Source organism: Anastrepha ludens, chromosome 3 (genome assembly GCF_028408465.1).
Source record: "Anastrepha ludens isolate Willacy chromosome 3, idAnaLude1.1, whole genome shotgun sequence".
NCBI classification, from domain to species: domain Eukaryota; kingdom Metazoa; phylum Arthropoda; class Insecta; order Diptera; family Tephritidae; genus Anastrepha; species Anastrepha ludens.
The window spans coordinates 104,184,307-104,210,025 of record NC_071499.1 but is presented as its reverse complement, the minus strand read 5'-3'; the positions used below and the strand labels follow the sequence as shown (position 1 = coordinate 104,210,025).

At 38.1% G+C, this 25,719-nt stretch overlaps 3 protein-coding genes across 4 annotated transcripts; all 3 read left to right on the top strand.

The window, feature by feature from the left end:
- Positions 1–4,885: 4,885 nt before the first annotated feature.
- LOC128858670 (uncharacterized) lies at positions 4,886–6,091 on the top strand. 2 transcript variants are annotated; one of them, XM_054095122.1, is made up of 3 exons: positions 4,886–5,022; positions 5,087–5,248; positions 5,340–6,091. In XM_054095122.1, exons 2-3 carry the CDS (start codon positions 5,095–5,097, stop codon positions 5,960–5,962), a joined length of 777 nt encoding a protein of 258 aa, XP_053951097.1. In that variant the 5' UTR covers positions 4,886–5,022; positions 5,087–5,094; the 3' UTR covers positions 5,963–6,091. The 2 variants fall into 2 exon arrangements, with proteins under 2 accessions (XP_053951097.1, XP_053951095.1); XM_054095120.1 differs by having other exon boundaries at positions 4,889–5,248; positions 5,340–6,083.
- Positions 6,092–6,766: 675 nt separating this feature from the next.
- LOC128858671 (uncharacterized) lies at positions 6,767–24,524 on the top strand. Its single transcript, XM_054095123.1, has 2 exons — positions 6,767–7,371; positions 23,800–24,524. The coding sequence occupies exons 1-2, from the start codon at positions 7,224–7,226 to the stop codon at positions 24,396–24,398; spliced, it is 747 nt and encodes a 248-aa protein (XP_053951098.1). The 5' UTR covers positions 6,767–7,223; the 3' UTR covers positions 24,399–24,524.
- LOC128858666 (uncharacterized) lies at positions 13,489–20,417 on the top strand. Its single transcript, XM_054095115.1, has 2 exons — positions 13,489–15,911; positions 19,860–20,417. The coding sequence occupies exons 1-2, from the start codon at positions 13,923–13,925 to the stop codon at positions 20,001–20,003; spliced, it is 2,133 nt and encodes a 710-aa protein (XP_053951090.1). The 5' UTR covers positions 13,489–13,922; the 3' UTR covers positions 20,004–20,417.
- Positions 24,525–25,719: the final 1,195 nt, after the last annotated feature.

The following is a 25,719-nucleotide window of genomic DNA, read 5'->3' as shown; positions in this document are numbered from 1 at the left end:
AGCAACAGTTACGGTGAATGGATTGCGCTATCGAGAGATGATTAACGAATTTTTATAGCCGGAATTTGATGGTATTGATCTGGTCAACTATTATTTTCAACAAGACGGTGTGGCACAAGCAACGAATCCATTGATCTTTTACGGGAATAACACCTCTTATGGGAAAACACCTCGGGTGAAAAGAAGAGGAATGGCAAACCATCGCCACAAGTTCTAGAGGCGAGCACGGATGTCTTTGCTCTCATACACAAAGAGAAGTCGGTACGAAGCAAGAATGATAGAAACAAGATTGCGCCCATCAGAGAGTGTGTGACATCAAAATAGCTGAGTTGTGGAGTGTTGCCAACCATATGGTCTTCGCAATAAACTTAGTGCTTTTTTACTACCCAAAATGTGAAAATTTTTAAGTTTGGTATTCGTTTCTTTTTTTTAATTTGAAGCTACCGAAACTGTAAGTAAAAAAAACACAAAACTGTATCATTTAACAAAAGAATGTTAAAAATGGTCCCTCTGAAAAGATTTTAGTGCTAATGAAAATTTGTTGATTCTTATACAATTTCATATTTTGAAAGTGCAAATTTAATTTTTTTTACACATTTTAAAAAGCGTTTGAATTGGTTCCATCGCTTCAAATTCGGCGATTTTAATGTTGACGACCGTCCGCGTGAAGGAAGGCCAAAAACCTTCGTCAAACGCAAGAAGAGCTTGCTTCAATGTTAGGAGTTACCCGCCAATCCATTTCCAAGCGATTGCATGCTTTGGGAATGATTCAGAAACAGGGGACTTGGGTTCCTTATGAGTTAAAACCAAGGGATGTTGAACATCGTTTTTTCGCCTGTGAACAATTGCTACAGCGGCAAAAAAGGAAGGGTTTTCTTCATCGCATCGTGACGGGTGATGAAAAATGGATTCATTACAGCAATTTAAAGAAAAGAAAGTCATGGGGACTGCCCGGTCATGCTGCTACGTCATCGCTTCGGCCGAATATTCCCGCTGTGAAGGTTATGCTATGTATTTGGTGGGAGCAAGTTGGTGGTATTTATTATGAACTGTTAAAACCCCATCACTGGGGATCGGTATCGACTTTAATTGATGCGATTGAGCCGAGTACTGCGCGACCGCAACACGCGAAGAGGCACGAAAAAGTGAGTCTACAGCATGACAACGCTCGGCCTCACGTTGCCAAACCCGTTAAAACCTACACACTGAAATGCGAAATCCTTCCTCCCCCGCCATATTCTCCACATATTGTGCCGTCCGATTGTCACCTGTTCCGATCGATGGCACATGGTCTAGCTGGCCAGCAGTTCCATTCATATGAAGACATCAAAAAATGGCTTGATCCGTGGATAGTTTCAAAAGATGAACAGTTTTACCGCGACGGTATACGAGTTCTACCAGAAAGATGGGAAAAAGTAGTAGCCAGCGATGGGCAATACTTTCAATGATTCACTTGTAACCATTTTTTCAGAATAAACTTTACTTTCATGAAAAAAAACAGCGAGAACTTAGTTGCGCACCTAATAAAAATACTCAACTTGCAATTCTTACAAAAATTTTGAATTTGAAGTTGCATGCTATGTACAGTAGCCCCAAGTGAAACTCGTACAGTTCAAAAAAAATAATAATTTATTTTCATAATCATAAGTAAAACAAACGGTTCAAAAAAGTTACTGCATATTTTATTACTACAGTGATATCAATCAAGAACAAAATAATTAAACTCAAATTTTTAATTCAATTACAATTTAAGTGAGGTGAAAAAATAAACTGAATGTAATTTAATGCCAAAGCGAAACTCGTACATTATATAAAAGTAAAGTTAATGTAAATATTAATGTTTCGTATGCATGTCTTTGTTTCTGATAACCATTTGTTATCTATTTGGCATACTTTTCACAAAAGCTGGGCTCAATTTTTTGCCATTTGTCCTGAAGGACCTTCTTCATGTCATCCTTCGAACTTTCCCATCAAGATAGCTTTACAGTTCTCAATGGGGTTAAAATCTGGACTCGGGACTGGTGTATCTATGACATTCACGCCATTATATAGCAACCACGAACGCACATTATACTACTGTGGGCAAAAAGTAAGGTGAATTTATTTGTCAAACTTCGCGGGATTAAAATTTCGCTCCAGTTATTTTTTTCATGAGTTGGCAGCACTGTTAGTAACATCTGGGCCAACTTTCATGTGAATGTCATTATCAGTAATATATTTACGCTTGTGTTTACCAAACGACCAAGTGCATTTTTCGATTTTTACAATGTCTGATTTGATTGAGCAGAGAAGTGCCATCAAATTTTGTTTGCGGAATGAAAATATGGCTGCGGAAACGTTTAGCATGTTGCAGAAGGCATTTGGTGATTCGACCATGTCGCAGAAAAATGTTTATAAGTGGTACAAAGATTTCAAAGAGCGTCGAGAACGTGTTGATGACTTGGAGCGCTCCGGACGACCATCGACGTCAACAGATGACCAACACGTCAATAAAGTGAAGGAGTTAGTGCTCAAAAATCGTCGGTTGACTGTTAAAGACCTTACTGATATGATCAGAATATCAGAAGGATCTGTGAAAACCATTTTGAAAGACCATTTGGGCCTACACGAAAAGTCAAATCTCGTTTGGTACCGAAAACTCTCAATCTCTTAGAAAAAAGTCGTCGCGTTGATGTGTGTGAAACAATGCTTTCAGACTATCAGGACAAGCTCAAATGCATCATTACGGGAGATGAGACTTGGATTTATGCTTACGACCCTGAAACAACCGACCAATCAAGCGAATATCGTGCTAAAGGCGAGGCCAGACCGAAAAGAGCACGTCAAAGTCGTTCAAAAATAAAGGTCATGATGACAGTTTTTTTTGATTTTCGTGGTGTGGTGCACTATGAATTCCTTCCACCTGGCCAAACTGTTAATAAGGAATATTATTTGAGCGTTATGCGTCGTTTACGTGAAGCAATTCGTCTAAAAAGACCAGAATTATGGGCCAACAACTCTTGGTTTTTGCATCACGATAATGCACCGTCTCACACTGCCTTCGTTCTTCGTGACCATTTCGCCAAAAATTCCACGCATATCGTTCCGCAACCACCGTATTTGCTTGATTTGGCTCCGTGTAACTTCTGGCTATTCCCAAAACTCAAGAGACCACTCCGGGGAACGCGTTTCGAGTCGATTGAGGAGATAAAAGGTGAATCGAAGAAGGTGCTGATGGCTATACCGGAAATGGACTATTTGGCATGTTTCCGTGATGGGAAAAATCGTTGGCATAAGTGTATTTCATCGAGAGGGGATTATTTTGAAGGGGATGAAATTGGTTTACAAGAATAAATAAAGATTTTTCATTTTACAACCAAATTCACCTTACTTTTTGCCCACAGTAGTACGCTTTATGCTTCGGACCATTGTCCTGATGAAAATGCAAATCTTCCACTAGACCACGTTTTTCTTTACAAAGGGGAAATTTTTCTTTTAAAATGTTAAGATACATAGCTTGATTCATAATACCCTCAATAAAGTGCAATTCTCCGAGGCCTGTCATCTGAACCAAAAAGGTTGAATTTTCCCGGTGCAGTGAATAGCACGTTCCGCCAAAATGAGAAATCTTTTGATTAATATTTCTTGGCAAATCGCAGCCTTTCTTTACCATTTCGTTCGTTGATATGGGGTTTATGCCTTGCTCTTCTACCTTTGATATCAGCCTTATTGAGAATATTACTAATTGTCTGGCAACATTTTTCCCCCAAATCATTTTCGGCGATTGTTGCGAATTTCGATGCACTTAAAAATGGATCCTTTTTGACTTGCCGTAGAATATATTGTTCATCACTCGGAGAGAAAATTTTGTTACTTACAACTTTTAATCTATTTTAATATCTCTCTATCCTCTTTGTACCGTTTTATGATGTACTGTACGGTCGATCGGCTTCGATTTACAATTTCAGATATTTCCCGAAGCGATTTTTGGTTTTCGTAATGATTACTAATTTTCGCACTTCAACACTGGTTCTCCTCTTTGTCTGCCCATTTCACTTTTTTATTATCCTTTATTATCACCAAATGACACAATATTCTTTAATGTAATACTTTAAAAATAACGTGAACTTACGTCTGATTGCAATCAATGTTGCCTGATAAATTAACACTGTATGAGTTTGGCTTTTGCGTTGAAAATTGCCACTTTTAAATAATTTGTTTTTATTTTAATAAAATACAATACTAGTCACTCCTATTTAATGTAAAACCAAATATCTAGGTGGATGTACGAGTTTCGCTTGGAGCTACTGTGTGTCCGAGTTCTTTATTAAGTCACTGTACATATTTCACACAGACTCCTCAGAAGGAGAACAGAACAAAGCGTACGCAGTAGGCCAGTCACAAGTTCACACGCTATCAAATTCTATAATTACATACATATGTACAGTTATGTGTATGCCTATTTCGATTCCCTTATGCTGCTACCTGCGACCGTTATGTGATAAAACGTTATCGAATGCTGGAGGACAATCAAAGCTTATCTAAACCGAAATGGAGATCAAATAAAATGGGCACTGAGCATAAAACACATCAAACTATGTATATATGTATGAATGTATGTATGTATTTGTATATGTATATTTTTATTGTTGAAAATTTGGTCACTGTCAACCCACAACAACAATATTTGTCAGGCAAGAGTTTGTCTCTCTAATTTAGAATTTTCCTACTGAGTAACTTGGACATGCCTAATACTTATTCATATATAGTGCATACACACACATATGTACATCAATGCAAGTGTCAGCAGCCCATATTACAGCTATGAAGGCACAACACTGCATGTTTCATATCACACAACCGAAGCCACGACATACACATCGCTCGTAGTCGGCTCGGATTGGCGAATATCTCGTCGCGATTGTTCGAGCGACTGCATTCATAAGCAAATACAAAATGACGCGTCTCTTGCTGAGCACTACAATCCAACAGAGTTGGACGGTGGTTGAAATGAACGATTTTAGTTTGTTGCGAGCTTTCAAGGTGATTACATAGGTTAAAAATTGTTTGCGTTTTTTTTTTATTATTGCTGTTGTTGTTGTCGCAGACTTTAGAATGGATGGACTACAAGATCAGAAATTTAATATACGTTTAGTGAGAACTGTAAAAAAATATCCGATTTTGTACAACAGTGACCTCAAAGACTACACAAGAAGGGATTGTAGAGAAAGGGCTTGGATAGATGTAGCAGAGGAGTTGAATTGTGATCGTAAGTAAAGTTTTCTCTTTGAAAAATTGTTCTCGACAAAATCGAAATATTGTGTTAAATTATTATTATTGTCGTTGTCTCGTCGTTTTAGCAAAGCCACTGCAGAAAAAATGGCAGAATTTTCGAACTATTTTCGTGAGAAAACTGAAACAAATACAGATGGGCGAATCAGTACAACAATACTATTTATACGATGATTTAAAGTTTATAACTCCATATTTAAAAAAATCATATGATCCCGAGGAAATAGAAAGTACTGTAAAAAAACGTAAGCACAAAAGATATGAGGAGGATGACAAACATTATGATTCGGACACGGATCAAAGTACAGAAGAGAACGCAATGATTAATGAAAATGATGATAATGACGATCTGATATACCTAGAGGAAGAGGACCCAGTTGAAGTGAGTTCACCAAAAAAAATTAAAATATCAAATAGCTCAGAAGATGAAGCTGAAGTTTGCGATATTGAAGAATTTAGAAATCGTGAAACCGAAATGAGGCTAAATAATTCGGTTAGCAATAAATTTATTACGCCCACTTCTTCCGATGGACCAAAACATAGCTATTTAGAAAACAATGATAATGCAAAAAGACAATTTGTGCTTAGCTTATTGCCAGACCTCAGCGAAATGACTAACTCACAAATGCGCAAATTTAAATGCAAAGTTCTACTGCTAGTGGAAAAAATTTTGGAAGGGAATGGAACTTGAATATGTTATAATTGAATTTAATTTTTAATTTAAATAATAAATTGTAGTGAAAATAAAAAGAATTTCGTTTAGGGATTACTACCAAATTGCCTTGAACTAAAGAGATAGGAACGCTACTCACGTGAATTTACCAGGTGTTGTTTGGTCTAATTGTACATCTTCGATAGAATTGTAAAAAGGACTTACTTTTTTGTACTTTTGTGCTTCCAAGAATGGAATTTCTGCAAACAGAATGTGCTTCTGCATTCATTTAAGGTGGTAGACCAAGAACGATGTCTTGTACGTTTGATTGTAAAGGCAAAGTATTGGCAGCGTAGCAAACAAAGAATGAATCGGCTTTGATTCATTCTGTGTTGACAGTCACATGGACACGGCGAAAGAAAAAAAAACACAAACCAGCTGATTTACCGATACCACCCATGATGGAAAGAATATGGAAATGGCGCCTATCGAGGTACCGTTACTTTGCTCTCAGCGAATTTGGCAATGAGTGACGTCGTTTTAGTACCAGTATGGCCAGATTACCATTTTCGTAACTTTATTTGGCATTTTATTTTTTGTTTGTTATTTATCTCGGAGTTTTAGTTCTTTTTTAATAACATTTTTCTAGCCTGTTCTAAAAAAAAAGAACACCAACAATAACCGCAATCACTAGCAATGCGACCAGTTGTTAAAAAAAGAAAAGCTAATTAAAACTGAGTGAATTATTGAACTAATTAAAAAAAATGTATATTTTATAAAATTGTAGTGTTTATAATTTTTTTTTTTTTTAGAACAGGCAAATTTTTGTACCTGCGTGCAAACAGCCTTTGTATTCCCGAATAATACACGCACTACATCAACATTCCATGCGCTGGTTACTGCCTAAATAGCACATCCTCGGATTTCCGCCATGGCATGTCTTCCTACTACTCCCATCCACACAACAACACCATACACCCAGCCATACAATTTGTGTGTGTGTGTAAACAAAACTCAACTTCTGCATGCCTGCTTTTTGAATTTGAAACAACACTTCCCTTTACAGTAGCCATCCATTCACATCATCCACTATCGCCTCACAAACGCAAATGTCGCCTCGCAACTGTGCTCTCTTCGATAACGGGCGACAGCGCATGAGAGCCGACAAGTTGTGTAGTAGCGACGAACATAGCCATCGTTTCAATTTGTCGTGAACAGCCGGAGCGAGTGTGTTTGACAACAGCGGGCATTTGTTTGTGTGTTTTTGGTGGTTAAATTGTTTATTGACTCAATTGCAAAAATGGACGTTAACAAAAAAATCAACATACGTTTAGTGCAGACTGTTGAAAAATATCCGTGCATATACAATACCTCACTTACAGAATATTCCAAACGAGATCATACTGAACGGGCGTGGATAGAAGTGGCGGAGGAGCTTTCTAGTACACGTAAGTATTTTATATATTAGTAAAAATAATTCAAAATAAATATATTCAGGTACATGCGTGTACTCGTACATATACGTACATACGTACATATGCAGGTAGGTTTTAAAAATGTAAGTTGCGTCCGATTTTCGAACATTTCTGTCAGCTTACGACCAGCGATGTTAGGTAAATCGTATTTCAAATATGTTTGTATGTATGTATGTAGGTACACTCATGTCGGCATGCATCGGATATAACAAGCGTATAAACACATTGAAAACCACAGCACAACAACAACACATTCACATTTTATTTTCTTTAATCATCTGTTATTGCTCTGCCGACGGCGACTATGGCAGTTGTTCAAACAAAAGCAGAGGAACTAACTTATCTATCGCCTCTCAAAAGAGAAGAGATCTTAGTTATATTTTCATCTATTCGTTAGGTTGCCATGTCGGCCCAAAATAATTATCTACAAAAATAATAATAAAATAAAGTAATAAATTTGATGTTTGCGGGATGCGGTCTGGCGTATTCGATGTGTTCCGACTTTATGCGTTGGTTTTACAAACAGAAGTTGAGTTACATCCAACTTTATTGCGTTTTTATGCGTTGCTACCTATGTGTAGTAAGGCTTCCATGAGAGAAACTGCATACTCACACCAAAATCATGTATTACAACAAAGTTGACTTACGTTTATTATGATGGATGGCCGCCGGACTACGACAATTAGAACTACATTTTTTGGTTTTGGCAAAAAATTAAACAAATCATCGATTATTTTTTCTTAATTAGTCTTAATTTTATTTTATTGTACAATAGTAAGCGAGGTGTGCCAAAAAATATTGAATATCAATAAATATTGATTGACAACTTAGTGCGGCTCTCTTTGAAGTGTCTAACGGTTAAAAAATATAAGTAGAGAAACAAATTAATATGGGTAACATTATTTTTTGTTTTTAATTTGACATTATAGTATATGCTTTATGAAAGCACTGTCAAATTCAACCACACTTTTTTAAACAAGGATGATAGAATAAATGGTTGCGCCTTCCGAATTCGCTGTGTCGTAAGAGTCCATGAATAAACGAACAAAAGGAAGGGGAATTACTTGTGTGCGAAGAAGAAGAGTAGGTGAAAGCAATGGAAACAACCAAAACAAGAAATTATACGCACACACATACACTTTCCTGTCACGGCGCCTTCCGCATAAAAAACGCACACAAACTGCATTTGGAGGATTTATATTAATTTGTGTTTTCATAATTTAACCGGGAATTTAACTTCAGTTTTTTTAGTTTAAATCTCATAAATCACAATATTACCAAACTAATGAGTTTTCATCGTCCGTTTGTTTTGTATTGTGAACTGAGCTGGCGTCGCACTTGTCAAAATCGCGAAAAATAAAGTAACTGGTTTTTAATGGCACCACCCAAGGTGAATTGAATATCTATGGTGCCGCCATTAAAAAACAGTTACTTTATTTTTCGCGATTTTGACAAGCACTCCAAATGCAGTTTGCGTTGCTACCTATAGTGCTCAATTCGCCTTGTATTCGCCCGCCCGCCCGACAACGGACGGAACGGACTAATTGATTGAAGAAAACGATGATAACGTTCAGCTTACCCAATTGAAAAGTTCCTTGTGGAATATGAAAAGGATGCAATCTAGGCAGGAATATACCCCATGATCAGAAAGTACCGGGAATGTTTAAATAAAACAAAACAGACTAAAATTTCAGGCAAATTTATTTTATCTCCTTCAAAATATGACCAGACTGAAGCAACACACATGTGCCAACGTTTAACCCAGTCCTCCATGCACCCCTGGTAAGCCGAAGGGATGGCCTTCAGCTCCTTCATCGCATTCTCTTTGATCTCCTCTATCGACTGAAATCTCCTTCCACGAAGTGGTAACTTCAACTTGGGAAACCAAAAGAAGTCGCACGGGGCCATATCAGGTGAATACGGTGCTTGCACAATGGTATTTACTTGGTGTTCAGTTAAATAATCCAGCACAATTTGGGCACGGTGCGTTGGCGTGTTTTCATCACTCGAAATCCAGGAACTGTTTACCCACATTTCCGATCGGCCAGGCAGACACTTATGATCCGATGGCGCTAAAAAGTGACAGATGTGTGTCTTACAGTCCTACCAACATAAGAAAAAAGTATGGACAAGTTCCCACTTGCGCGGTTCGTTTAAATTTAACGTTCCAGGTACTTTTTGATCATAAGGTATATATATAAGGTGATATACATTATATAATTGGCGCGTACACCCTTTTTGGGTGTTTGGCTGAGCTCCTCCTCCGCTCCTATTTGTAGCGCGTGTCTTGATGTTGTTCCACAAATGGAGGGACCTACAGTTTCATGCCGACTCCGAACGGCAGATATATTTATAAGAACCTTTTTCATGGCAGAAATATACTCGGAGGTTTGCCGTTGCCTGCCGAAGGTGACCGCTATTAGAAAAAACTTTTTCTTCATTTTTGGTCTTTCACCGAGATTCGAACCTACGTTCTCTCTGTGAATTCCGAATGGTAGTCACGCACCAACCCATTCGGCTACGGCAACCGCAGGAATAGAATGAAAAAAATATAATCGGGTCTATACGGGTCAATGGAACTTAGACGCGTTAACCAAAAAAATAAGCGACAGTCTGAAAAAATGAGCTGTGACCGTGCTGCGAAAGCAATAATTTTTCTGAATACAAAACGGTCAGAAAATGAATAGTACTTCATCCCATTGTAATAAAGCTATATTTTCCTATAGCTTGCTGGAAGCCTCGTTTTAGCCTCCAAAAATCGAAATGTTGCTGCCAACTGCAATTGCGCATGAAGAGTTGTTCATTTTACATGAGAAGCAATAAAGTTTAGAAGCATACTGAGCAGACTTTTGCTTAACCTGTAGCCGGACATGAAAGTCAGTAGGTTGCGAATTAATTGTGGAACTTGCATACATACACACATATCTACTTACTTGCACCGATTTAGTAACATTTAATGGAATGGATTTTTCTATTTATATAGGGTTTTTCAGTAAGAGCGCTTCAACTTTTGAACTTTTTTGAATAAAACACAAACGGTTTGACTTTTTTAACTAATTTTTTTTTTATTATCGAGTTTGAACATATACATTTAAGTATGAAATTCGATTTCTTTTGCATGACCACCGCGTGCACGTTTTACGAAGTCCAATCGTTGAACCCAATTTTCGACCACTCTTTTGCATAAATCGGCCGAAATTCCAGCAATTTCCCGTCCAATATTGGCTCTGAGCTCACAAATCGTCGCCGGCTTGTTACTATAGACCAATGACTTCACGTAACCCCAAAACGGGACGGCTTGTTAAATGGACCGTAAAATGGCCGTAATGTTCTTAAAGTAGCAGCAACAGAACGATTATTTTTATAAAAAATTTGCACGATTTGCAATCGTTGCTCAAGTGTGTAGCGTTCCATGATGAAATGTATACTAATGAAGTTTACAAATGACAAGCGAAAAATAAAAAATATTGCGTCGTTCGCCCTCCCTATCGGAAAAAGTTGAAGCGCACCTATTGAATAACCCTATAGGTTCCTCTGCACAGCTTTCGATATAAATAAAATTAGAAGAAAATGTTGTTGAAAATTTTATTATTTTTAACCAAATTTTCAAATTACAAATTGGTGAGCTCGTAGCTGTCGGCTTTTTGGTCTTTATTTATAGGGTGAATTCAATCCGATTGTTAAAATGAATAGGTACAATTTCCAGAACACAAAAATAAAACTCACGCGTTTTTAAGATTCATTTTCATATTCACTTTCACTTCGATTCCTGAATCTGTCTGAATAATTTCTATTAAACGGTTTTTGCCTTTTTATTATCCTTTTATTGACCTAGTTTCATTTTACTTGACTAATAGCCTAGACAGACGGCGGCGATAATCGGGATTATCGGGTTGATTTTGATTAAAATTGTGTGACAGGCGGTTTTTACACCGATTAGTAAACAGCTGAATTACTTATTGGATAGTTTTGTCAGTAAAAAATGGACCGCAGGCAAGAAATACGGGTATTAGCTGCCCTGATACTAAGAAATTAGTTATTTAAAAAAAATCTTAAACTGTAATTTCTCAAACCCAATTTCCTCCGAAATATCAAATCAATTAATGTATTTTTGAACGTGTTAGTACAAAGTAGCATTGCATTCAGTCTTTCTTGTTAGTCTCTTTAATAGTTTCATTATTTTTCATTCACAATAGATATTAACTGTAATTTTTCGGCAATGTTGCCAACGAAAATTGTCCTAATTCGCTTAAATTATGATGATTAAAGTATAGCCCCTGGTGACGCTCAAGCATGCATGTCCAGCAGGCTTATATGTGTGCGTGTCGGGTGACACTCGTACTTGCTTCGTGTCACACATACTTGTTGTCGGCTTTTGCATGATCAAAATCAAAAATTTTAGATATTAGCGTCAAGCACCCGACACGCACACATATAAGCTGCAGAACATGCATGCTTGAGTGTCACCAGGAGCTATTAGTTTGCAGTCCGCATTAGTTGCACCTAATTTCGGAGATGATTCCGTATTCCGAAGTGGTTAATCCTGATTAACGCCACCGTCTGTCTAGGATATAAGTTAAACAAAATAATAAAAAGTAAGTACCGCGAGTTAAATTGAGAAAGAATAAATTATAATAACACCAAAATCAGCCTTTTTGCTTCTCCTGCCGAGGAGGCCGTGGCAAGAAAGTGCTCATGTGTGCGTATATTTCTTGTGTTTGGCAGTTTCCTCTCGCTTACATCTCCTCTTCTTTTTTTTTTGTCTCTTTATTCGCAGCACTGACGTCTCGTGGAGGTGTGAGGGCACAATCTTGTATTCTTTCATTCTTGCTTCCTTCCCATTCTTTCCATTATAACCAGCGACTACGCTGGGTACGTTTCCACAGCCGAAGCCGAAGCCATAGCACAGCACAAGGTGGATTTAATAAGGTGACAGCATTCACCCAGCTGAATTTTTCGCCGTAGGTATGGCTTACGTCAAAATGATATGCTTTGTTTGTATGTATTGGTATGTCTACATTCGTATGTTTACATTTGCTTGCTGATTTTGACATGATGCTTGCACCAAACGCAACAACAAATACATGTAGGGTTTTACTTATATGTGTTTGCTGTCACCTGTAATAAATTCGCCTTGGCACAGCACAAGTAACTTTTTGTGTAGCTGTATTGTTTGAAATTGCGCAGTTGAAGCTACAGCACAGCTTAAATTTTTTTGCTTGTACTCGTATAGCCAAGGCGAATTCGTACAAGGTGTTCGCAGTAGTATATAAACCAAATTTACTTGAATTTTGTGTTTGCATGTTGGTGGCAGCTGCTTACAATGTAAACCAAACCTCCCAATGAATGTAAACCAAACAGATTCCAATAGACCCTTTGAAGTTAGAATGGCAGAATAATTATTCTCCCAGTTGTACACCAAGTGATGAAAATTAGCAGCACAAATTTTGTATGTACATAAATAGCAAGGCGAATAGAATATCTCAGGTGGTGCCTTAAAAAATAGGTACTTTACAAGGTGGATTTAATAAGGTGACAGCATTCACCCAGCTGAATTTTTCGCCGTAGGTATGGCTTACGTCAAAATGATATGCTTTGTTTGTATGTATTGGTATGTTTACATTCGTCTGTTTACATTGGCTTGCTGATTTTGACATGATGCTTGCACCAAACGCAACAACAAATACATGTAGGGTTTTACTTATATGTGTTTGCTGTCACCTGTAATAAATTCGCCTTGGTACTTTATTTTTCACGATTTTGACAAGTCTGGGGCCAGCTCCCTTCGCAATACAAAACAAACGAACAGAACAAACAAAAGTAGGAGCAATTACATCTTTGTGAAAATTCAGTGAATGGCTGAATTGGGATTTGTGAGATTAAAACTAAACAAACTAATGAAAACGAAGTGCCGCGTGTTAAATTGTGAAAGCACAAATGAATATAAAACCTCCAAATGCAGTTTGTTTCCGTTTTTATACGGAAGACGCCGTGTCAAAAAATTATGTATGTGTGTGTGTATATAATTTCTTGTGTTTGTTTGTTTCCATTGCTTTCGCCTACTCTTCTTCTTCACACACAAGTAATTCTCCTTCCTTTTGCTTGTTAATTCATGGGCTCTTACGACCCAGCGAATTCGGAAGGCTCTCTACTCTCTCTTACTCTATCTTTGTTGACATCACTTTATATGAATTCGCTCTGCCCGTGGCTGTAGCTGTGAAACAACGAACGACAGCACAGCAAAGCACATCGAGAGCACAGTTTAATGTCATTTCATTCTGCTCTCGCTGTTGCTCCGGTGTTGTGGTGAATTGCCAACAGATTTGTGTTATTTGTGTAACGTACGTACATATATAGTGCGAGTAATAGTAAAATGCATACGGATACGTAACTATCTGTAAATTTCCAAGTGCTTTGTGCAAGTAACTTAAACATTAAATGTTACACATCTGACGACACCGGACCAGGTGGGGATGGTATGCGTAAAACCATTAAGTGAATTTGTTGTTTAATTTAATTTCACCATGGCCCCGCGCAAAAATAATTCGGACCTCATTTGGGAGTATTTCGAGAATCAAAAAGAAATTGGAAAGGCCGTTTGCAGCATTTGCCAATTAGTGTTAAAAAATGACAGAAGTTATAATTTGAAAAGCCATTTGATAAAAGTGCACAAAATAAATTTTTATAATATTGAAAAAAAATTTAACCCGTCTAATTCCGATTCAACAACCACGAAATCTTGTCGAAAAATGAATCTTAAAGTGCCAAGAAATAGAAACAAAAATAATTCAAACCTCATTTGGGGATATTTCGAAAATCAGGAAGAAATTGGAAAGGCCGTTTGCAACATTTGCAAATTAGTGTTAAAAAATAATAGAATTTATAATTTAAAAAAACATTTAATAAAAAAGCACAAAATAAATTTATGCATACCGTCTAAATCCGATTTAACACCGCCAATTTGTAGCAAGAAACAAAATATTAAAGTGCAAGTAAATATAAAAAACTTATTCAAATCGTATATTGGATTAGTAGCCGAAGACAGTGTTCCATTTGATGTGCTCGATTCCTCCAACTTTAAAAATATAATAGACCCAATTTGCCATGGGCTGGGGAAAAAACTCGGCAAGCGCATCACTCTCAATGCGAAAAATTGCCAAACAGCTTTGCATCAAGTCGCTGAAAACATTAGAACCAACATGAGAATGGAAATGAACAGAAGGCTTTTGTCTTTAAAGATTGACAGTGCATCGAAGCTTTCGCGTAAAATTTTCGCAATAAGCGCACAATTCCTCAAGGAAAACGAAATCAAATCTCTTATTTTGGGCATGATTGAGTTAAAAGACATTGGCGCGAGTGCCTCGTTTAATCTGGCGGAAGAAATATTAAAAACTTTGCAAAAATATGACATCCAACTGAATCAGATTGTGTCCATCACCGCTGATAGCGGAACGAATACGATAGAAACAACAACAATTTTATCTAGCTATAACACTAGCGAACATGAACGAATGGAGAAGGATCTGAACGGTACATATTTAAATAATATCAGTCCATCGAATTCTCGCGTCGAACAGATTCAAATCTGTACATGTGCCGCTCATACTGCTCAGCTATGTGCCTTGGATGTCACAAAAGACCCTGAAATAGAGGAACTTCTGTCAAGCAGCAGAAATTTCATAAAGTTCATTCGCAACCCTGCAAATGGTATTAAGGAGGCTTTTGAGTTGCGAAACATTCAACTTCCTCAACTCGATTGTTACACCACTTATGGCTCAACATACGAAATGATTGTGACGCTACTGGCTGCAAAAGATATCTTAATTGATGTGGAACCTATTGGAAGCAATGCCACTGACGAGCATTTCCACAACAATAACTCGCTTTGGGACTTTATGGAGTGCTATTGCGCCGTGTTCGCTCCATTGCAAGATGCTATGAAACGATTTCAAGCAGAAAATTTGCATTATGGAGATTTTTATGCTCAGTGGCTAAAATGCCAAATGCTCACCAATAAAATAATCCGCACTAATCTAGCCGAAGACATGGCAAAGAAAATTGGAAACAAAATCTTGAAAAGCATGGAGAAAAGAACGTCTGAACTGCTTGAGAACGAAAGTCTGAATGCCTGTCTCTTTCTGGATCCAAGGTTTCATCACACACTCAGTTCAAAAAAGAGGCTGAAAGCGGTTATTTACCTAAACAATCTGTGGGAGAAACTCTGTTCTTTTTCTCCTACTTCGCAACTGGTTCCTAACGATAACACTTTAATGGAGAATGAAGTTAAGTTCGAAGACGAAGCAGAAGAAATGCTCAATTCATTTCTGACTGAAAAACTTCAAGCGTCCTCGGCTGAGGTCAAATATACTGATCTGCTTTCAAAAATAAGTAATCTACATCTACCATTTCTGCGAAGCGACACTGATGTATTGCAGTTTTGGAAAGAGAAGGAGCAATCGGAACCCGAACTTTACGCATTAAGCAACGTTTGTTTCGGCATTCCTACAACTCATGTAAGCAATGATCGATTGGATTTAATATTACAAACTAGCAGTGTTGCCTCTTCAGAAACTAAATGGTTTGTTAATAGAAACGGTGGTAGATCTCTAACAAAGTGTAGTAGAATATTTTTTAATAATTTTTTAGTGGAATATTCTTTGTCAAGTAATTATTATTCAGAAACTATGGCGTAGAACATCACTGTCTCCCTTACATTCATTCAGATGATGTTCAGTTCAGAAGAGTTGCCATACATCTGAATACAGAAAAGGAGCCGCCATAGGTAGAAAGAAAAAATAAATTATTTTCTTGTTCCTGTATAATCAACAGAAACAATAACCTTGAGTACATTCTGTGTAGAAAGTATCTGGAAATGAAATGAGGGACTAGCGTAATATACTTGGTCCAGCCATAAATTCTGTTACGGATTTTACGTTAAAGATATAAAATTAAAATCTGTTTTTTTTTTTTAAAGTAGGTTTTATTTAATCATGTAAATATTAAAAAAATATATTTTATTTTCATTCGAAATGGTCACCTTTTGCTTTTAGCCAAGCCTTTAAACAGTTAGGCCATTCAACTAGGGCAATACGCATGGTTTCCAAGATTGACGTCGTCCATTGACGTCGTTGCTCGAATCAGAGATTGTTTGAGACTCTCAAAATTTCTGTGAGGTCTTCGACAGGTCATCATGTTCTCCAATTCTGACCACAAACTGTAGTCCAATGGATTTAGATCTGGACCTCCAGACGGCCAGTCTTCTGCGGCTATGAACCCAGGATTATTGCTTTTTAACCACTGCTGGGTGGTTTTTGCCTTATGCGCAAAAGCGAAATCTCGCTGGAAGGTCCAACGATACCGTCTTCTGCGGCGGTATTGAATCTCTGAGTGACACGGCAAAATTGGTTAGGGTACTGTAAAGGGATATAACCGCAAAGCCGGGCTCACTTAGGAAATCTGATGGCTCCTTCACGGAGAAGCAAAGTGAGACATTCAGCTTGCTGATAGACTCTCATTTTCAAGGAAATCAGATTGCTGATCAGGCTGCTGTCAGAGCTGCTACACCTTCTCGGCGTGACTGGTACGTTGCCAGGTCTGTGGTGAATGAAGCCGCCATTCGATTTGCCATCGAATCTTTTGGCGGCTACAAGTCCCCCGGACCAGATGGCATTTATCCCGCCATGCTGAAGGAAGGCATAGAGTCAGTGACTGCAACCCTGAAGAAAATCTTCACTGCATGCTTGGCACTGGCTTATATACCACGCTCGTGGAGGATGGTGAGGGTAGCTTTCATCCTTAAGGTTGGGAGAGATGACTACACCAGCCCCAAAAGCCTTAGACCTATCAGCATGACCTCTTTCATGCTGAAAAGTCTCGAACGGCTAGTGGAGTTGCATATGCGTCAGAAGTCGCTGAAGGTTCACCCACTCTCTCCATTTCAGCATGCCTATCAAAGCGGAAAATCCTGCGAGTCGGCACGGCAAAACCTTGTTGCTAGGATAGAGCAGGTCATCGACAGAAGAGAATACGCTATGGGCATCTTTTTGGATATAGATGGGGCTTTTGATAATGCCAATTTCGACAGTATGAGCAGCTCTGCCAGCAGACATGGTGTAGACCGCGTGCTGGTGAATTGGATTCGTTTAATGCTAGCCCAAAGAATCGTCACGGTGCGGGTGGAGGAGGATCTGCTGGTGTCGTCCGGGGTTAATAGAGGCTGCCGCCAAGGTGGTGTGCTGTCTCCATTGCTCTGGTGCATGGTGATCGATCCTCTACTCACAACCTTAAATGGTGCTGGAGCCTACTCACAAGCATATGCGGACGATGTTGCCTGTTTGATGACGGACCCTTCTCTTATGAACATCTGTAGCAAAGTACAGAAAACACTGGATATGATTGGCACTTGGTGCTGTGCGAATGGGCTATGGGCGAACCCCACCAAAACTAGTGTTGTCCTCTTTACCAGAAGGAGGAAACTTGATGGACTCGTTCTGCCCAAGCTAAAAGGAGTCACAATCCAGCTATCCAAAGAAATCAAATATCTTTGAGTAATCCTCGATAGTAAACTTCTTTGGAAGTCACAGGTTGAAACAAAGACATCCAAAGCACTGACAGCTTTCTGGCACTGCAAAGGTGTCTTTGGGACATAGATTTTGTTGTTTTGCTTATTAAAAATTTCTCATTTTCTCATCTGTGAAAATAATATGTTCATGGCCATTGACCTGTCGAGAATAATTTTCTTCAACCGCGTTGTCAAAAGATGACCAATTGAGTGATGGAAGGCTTTGATGTGGATGACCTCTAATTAGTCTTGACATGGGTCTAGAGGATTTCTGCGAATTCTTTCTCGAATGGCTTTTATGGCTACACTGGTTCGAACCACGCGAGAACGATCACTTTTTTTCTGTCTCTCATTTCAGATGTTTGGGGAAAAGGCTTGATCGTGCGGTAAAAAAACATTCTCGAAATATTACGATTTTTCAGCCATTCGTTAATCTCTCTTGCCCTTTTACCACATCTTCAGAATGCAATCCCTGCAATGCGATTTTCCTTAGTTCCTCCCATTGATAAGAAGCGAAACTTGCCACGAAACTGAGTATAATTTATAAGTAGACAATGCATGCAACAAAAATAACGAAACTTTTTTCTGCGCATTTTTCTCGCCATATGCATTGCAAAATTTGCCATAGAATTTTTGGCAAGACTAAGTATATTCAGATTTTCTCATAGGGTAAAACAGTGAATACGGAATACTAGAGAGTCTTCGCCAAAAACGGTCAGATTTGTGGAAGGACAATTGATGGATATTGCACCACGTTCATGTAGGATTGGGTCAAACGATGTATTGCACAAGATGCCGCTGACTTTGAAGGCGACAAAATCAATTTTGATGAATAAAGTAATCCTTTGTGTTTTATTTAACGATTCCGGGTACTTTTTGCACAGAATGTATAAAAATAATTAATTATACAAGTTCATTATTTTAAAAACGTAACACTAAATATTTTCAAACTTTTAAATTCATATTGAAAGGAAAATTGACTGTTCAACTTTTATGAAAGCAATATTTTGGTAAATTACCTAGCTGGATAGTTTAATTTCGACAAAAATTGTGGTAGTATTTTTAAAATATGTGGCAGCTGTGGTAGAGGTGAAAAATTACCCAAAATGTTTGCGATCTACCACAACTGTAGTAAAGTGGCAACAAACACTTCATATTTTTCTTTTACTCAACATCTCGACATTCAATTATTCATTTTATAACAACTGTCAAATTTGATTGAATGCAATGGCAACATTTGAATTGTGCGCATTGTCAAGTTATCTTATCGTCAGTTAGAAAATGTCGTCAAGTAAGACAGTGCGTTCGACTCGCGCTCTTGATTATTTGAAAACATTGTTTATTTTATGCAATAAAGAGGAAAAAGACACCGAAATTCTGGGTGAATTCTTTTTCGCAAAGAAGAGAAATGCACAGTCTGGAAAAGTAAAACTATCAAAGATGCTACCAACGTGGGCGTCACAAAATAGTACCAAATGGCTGTCAAACATGCCTTGCCATTTTGCATTGGCCTCTTCTTTTCGCCAAGCCTTAGCAAGTGGCGAATAGATGAAGCAGCTGGATAAATCGATTAACTTGACGAAGAATTTGCATGCAAAAGCAGCAACAAAATTATCGAGCAAGATTCACCGCTAGCGAGTATAGCTATAGCTCAATCGGCCACACTGCCTTACCAACACATGTAATTTAAAGCAGCTTTCTTCCCGCGTTGCCAACATACGTTTAATTAAAACAGTTACTTGATCATGCGTCCAATATTGCACAACATGACAAACATCAACAATTTAGTGTCGAGACGTTAAGTTACTTATGCATTGAAGCACATACGAGTATACATATATGCATATATATATATTTATATATATATTCATATTCATATTTATGTACTTATTTCCCACAGGTTACTATAGAAGGCGCTTTTTCGTCTTTGGCCGACAACTGCAACCAAATGAGCCATGAGACACTAGAAGATATTCTATTAGTGAAGACAAGCCCGGTATTTTTAAACAAAGCCATCAACAGTTTAACGCTATTTGAAGATTAGGCTTCTGAGGATTTCTAAAATTAAGATATGAATTATGTTATACTATTAACTTTAATTTCTTAAAATTTATTTATTTGTTTCTTTTTTTATTTAAATACGATTAGTTGGTATTTACTTATGCATATAAATATTTTACCTCTACAGGCACTCAATAAATATCTAGGATATTTTATTATATGTTTTTGTGTACATACACCTGTGTTCACAATAATAGCAGGACGACATATTGTAAAGTTTTGATTATTTATTTATTAATTTTTTTTGGTGCACATTAAAATAATTCTACGCTCTAACACTTGCGTAATTACGATCGCCCATGTTTGGTATACATACGTGTCAAATTCAAAAAACAAAAACTGATAGTTAACAGTAATTTAACGAATTTGACAATTTAGAGATCAAATAAATAGAAAAAAATAAAATCGGCTACTCTACTGTTATTATGATGAGAAACATGATGAGGGGTAGGAAACACTTAAGCTGGCCACAAACAGGGTACAATTCCCAGCGATTTGTTGCTGTTCGAAGCAATGCCATCGTTTATGGCGAAGAGCGGGCACAAATCCAAAGTAATTGAAAATTTTCATTTACCTGGGGTTTGTTGCTAGTTTGTGGCGCAGTTTGTTTTCACTTTTTTTCTTACTCTCGTCGTCGAGATAAGAGTAAGCGGAAAAATGAAAAATGTTAGTAAAGAAATGTTTAGAAGAATTTATATAGTGTTTCAGAATGGAAAGTTTCAAAGGACAAAATGAAAATGATTTATCCAAAACAGAGTGCAAAAAAAAATGCTCAAACTTTGACGAGAGGCAAGAAATCTTAACGTCCCAGAAAGCCTTTCGTTTGGCGTGATTGCTTCCCGCATTTGAGTATCCTTTTTTTTTTTAAAGTAGATACAGAATTAAGCAGGTCCATATAAGTTTCAGTGTAGCAAATTTTGTATAAAAAATTTTTATACTCCACTCATTTCAACTTAGTATGAGAAAGACTGCTTCTACAGGGCCGTCGAGGTAAATGTTGAACTTAAAAACAAAACTATTGGATATTTACTCAAAAATAATTTTATTTGCACTTAACTTTGTATAATGTGAGTATACATATCATAGTTGAAAATTATTCAATGTAACCTCCATCTCATGCAATTACCTGCTCCAGCGCCCACATGCGCGAGCTACCTCCTCTTTGTCCATTGTGGTCATCACTTTCTCGATGGTTGTCTTCAGAGCGTCCTTAGTGTTATGAGGACGGACGCGTTAACTTTTGCTTCAACTGTGCCCCACACGTAATAATCAAGAGGATTGCAGTCTGGGCTTTAAGGTGGCCAAAAATCTGGTGACCAGTGGTAGGGTAGGTTATTCTGGAGCCAACCCTGAGTCTTCTTTGCCTTGTGAGCAGGTGCGGAGTCCTGCTGAAACACATATTCCAGCAGCCACGCGGTCCATCCAGGGTTTAAAAAATTGTGTTTTTTTTGTAACCAAACCACTCAATTATCTCTTTAGGGCTTTTTCCGGCGCGAAGTTTCTCTAGTATCGCAGCTCATCTGTCCTGCTCTCGACTCATCGTTTCACTAGCACTTACTCCGGCACTCCAATGTCAATCAGGAAACAATACACTAAAAATATGTCCCTTTATCAGCGGTTTTAGACTTACCGCTACTGCTCGAGAGCTTTTGAAATGTTTTCCGGATTTACCTCGACGGCCCTGTATTTTGCAACCATTCTTTCATCCAAACACATTTTTTCTGTTTTGCGTTTTTTCTTAAGAGACATGTAAATAACTGTTAACCTATTGTTATGTAGTACTTTAAAAATTCTTGGTATTATATTTGATTCTAAGCTAACTTTCAAAAGTCATTGTAAATACCTTAGACTAGCTCTAGTTAAAAGATTAGATATAATCAAATACTTATCGTCGAAATACTGTTTTGTCCATCCAGCATCGCTCATCAATGCGACCAAAGCGCTACTCTTATCTAAAATCGACTATGGGCACTGTGCGAAAAACAATGTTAAGCTCATTCTCCCTCCATACCACACCGCAGCCAGGAGAAGCATACGTGCCTTCCCTACCTCACCGGTTATTTGCACTTTGACAGAAGCTGGTCTTCGAACCATCGAAGAGAGAGCTACTGCCAACACCATCAAATTGATCCCAAAGCTCCTTCGGTGCAAGAATGCAGTATTGCTCAAGGCGGTTTATTCGGCAAGTAGAAGGAAAAAACACGGATATCGACCGTCAACTATTATGAGATGTTTAAATGCTGCGAATGAACTAGGTATTCCTATCAAACCAGAGAAATTCGATTACAAACGTCCTGTGCCATGGTTCCAGATTAATAGTCTGCTGTACCTAGACATGCATTCTTTTAAGAAAAGTACAACTCCTCCAACAGTTTACCGTCAAGCCTTCGAACAACTTGCCTCAAATCTAAAAGAACAAGGATGGAAATTTTTGTATACGGACGGGACTAAAACTGTTTCCACCACAGCCTTTGCGGTAGTAGACTCCGACCATAAAACAATTTCAGCTGGTCATCTACTAAACTTCTGCTCCGTTTTTACTGCAGAAGCAAACGCCGTTCTGCTGGCAACGCAGTATGCTCTCCGAACTGGTAAAAAATACGTTGTATGTACTGACAGCATGTCCACCCTTCGTTCAGTAACCAACATACCAAAAAGCAACTTTATCATCTCAACGATCCGCAACGTTTTAGCTGGTGGAAATAATTTAATCAAAATCATGTGGGTTCCAAGCCACGTAGGAATACCTCGCAATGAAGCCGCTGATGAAAGAGCGAAACTGGCAGCAAATCAACCACTTATCGCCTTGAACGTGATTCTCAAAGAAGATGTTTTTAGGCTTTCAAAAGCAAAATTTTTCAAAGCCAAACTTTCTGAGTGGAATAATTTCCGGCATCACTACTCAGCATTAAACTCGGTAAGGCAGTCACCCACCTTCCCGAGGGGAATAAACTGTAACGATCTTAGAAATGTCTCCCGCCTACGAATTGGTCATACGACAGCAACGCATAACAATCTCCTTAAGGGTCTTCCACCTCCACAGTGTCCATTTTGCAACAGCGGTTCAATCTCGGTCATCCACTTGCTCGATAATTGTCAACATTTTTCAACAATAAGATTCAACGTCTTCGGTTACAACACCCCTTCCGATGCCCTGAAAAGCTATGACTCCGAATCCATCAAGAACATCAACAAGTACCTTACGTTAGCTGAGCTTAAGAAGTTAATTTAGAGTTAATTGTCTAATAGCGTATAATGTAAGATATTAATACTATTTATTGTTACTCTGGTAAATTCATTAACAAGCGAGCCGAAGGTGTTTACACTAGTGCTCCATTTCAATGTAAAGTAGTGGATCTCCTCTACTTTTCTTATATATAATAATAATAATAATAACTGCCTTAACAGTACTGCTTAACAGTACGATCGCAACGAAATTATTGGTTTTTTGATTTGTGTACAGTTTGTGTGCTATGGACTAAGCACAAATCGTTGGGAATTGTGCCGTGTTTGTGGGCAGCTTTAGTGAAAAATAGTAAATTCAAAATCATTTATCAAGCAGCCATTCTTAAAGCAAATTTGAAAACACGAAAAATACACATTCAAGGTGAACATTTTAAAACAGAAGGAATGTGCGGGCGTGACCCAAAACAATTTTTTCACGATTTGAATCATACATATATTGATCCACCTCTTCTATAAACCAATCGATTACACCATACTCACACTTAGTCATATCTGTATGGTAAATAATGATGATATTCCTTTTTGTTTTCTAGCGGATGTAGTTAAGGATAGATGGAAATGTATTCGATCTGTTTTCGTAAGAAGACTAAAACAAATGCATATGGGAGAGCTAAGCAAACCCTACTACTTACACCAACACCTGCAATTTCTAGTTCCATTTCTGCAAAAGCCTTGGGATCCGGAGTCTCGAACAAAACGTTTGCTGGAGGAGAGTGAAAATCGCGTTAGGCGAAGTCCAATAAGAAAAAAGAGTATTGATATCAACGACACTTCTGATTATTTTGACAACACACATGAAGATAATCTGGACACAATTTATTTGGGTAACTCCAGTAAAGGGAAGCGAATGGCATCAGCTACTTCCGAAGACGATGATTTCCATGGTTTCGCTGACTACAGATCCACTAAATTACAACCCCCGGCTAAACAGCGTGTAATAAGAGATGCTCCATATTTTTCGAATATTACACAAAGTGACGAAGCCAATGGCGATGACAATCCTAAGAGACTATTTATGTTAAGTTTGCTGCCTGATCTCGAAGAAATGAATAATGCGCAAATGCGTGAGTTTAAGACGAAAGTCATAACGCTCATAAATGAGATATTTGAAGAAAGCTTAGATGGTAATTGAAAAGTATTCATGGTAAAGAATATATTTATTATAAGTTTAATAAAACATGAAATTCATGTAGTTAAAAGGCTGGTTTCTTCTTGTTCATATTCTTAAAGTCTTATTCTTGTTCTTTGAATAAATTCGTAGCGTTTTCATAATTTCTTTTATTTTACGAAGATTTGTTTGCTGTTTGTCAAAGGGTAACTATTCATTCGATAACACCTTTTCTGCTCTACAAAACTATGTTAAATGTTTTTTTGAGTTATTTAGTTTTTTATTAGTTTAGAGGCTTAGAAATGGAAGACCCAGGAGGTTCCCAATATCAACATTTGCGACACCTGCTCTTCTTTGCTTTTCATCGAGCTCAAAAAACTGCCGAAGCAGTCCAGGACACTTGGAATGTGCATGGAGAAGGTGTCATAGGCGAGTCTTGGGTACGGAAATAGTTTGCAAAGTTCAAAAATGGCGACTTTGACATCGATGACACGTCCCGCAGTGGAACAGCGGAAGGCTTTCTCAATTCGAGGAAGAACGTCTCAAATCACTTTAGAAGGAGCGGTCGCCAAAGCAGTCGTGAATTGGCGGAAAAAATGAACTGCGATCAATCATCTTCATTTAATGGGATTTACCGAAAATTTGGAAGCTTTGGTGCCTCACGAGCTCAACGAAAAAAAAAAACACAAAGAAAGTCGCCTTCAAATCGCTTCTCAGCATCTCTCCCGCCAGCGAACAACACGCGGTCATAACCGGCACTTTCTATACCGAATCGTCACGGGAGATGAGAAATCGTGCCTGTACAACACTATAAAGCAAAGAACCAAAGAAAGGAGTGGGTGGCTCCAGGAGATACGCTATTGCCGAGAGTCATGCCGGATCTTCATCCAAAGAAGATCATGATATGTGTTTGGTGGGATTGAGAGGGTGCATGGTGCACTGCGAAATGCTCGAAAAGAATGCCCTGGCCAACAAGGAGCTCTAAATTGCCCAGCTACATCACATAAATAAGGCTATTCGGCTGAAAAGACCTGATCGACATGGTCAAACTATACTCCTTCACGACAATGTCAGCCCCATGTTGCACAAGTCGTTAAATTCGGCGAATGGGAGGTTCTTCAGCATCCGTCGTATTTTTCGGACCTTGCAACGACCAATTACCATCTTCTCCGCTCCTTGTCAAATCATACGAAGGGCGTTACCTTCGATAACAAAGAGGTCCTTAAAAACTGGCTCACTAACTTTTTTGACAACAGGCCAGGTAATTTTTGGCGGAACGGCATTAACAAATTGGTCGGGAGGGGGGAAGCGGTTGTAAACAGGAACGGCGAATATATATTTGTTT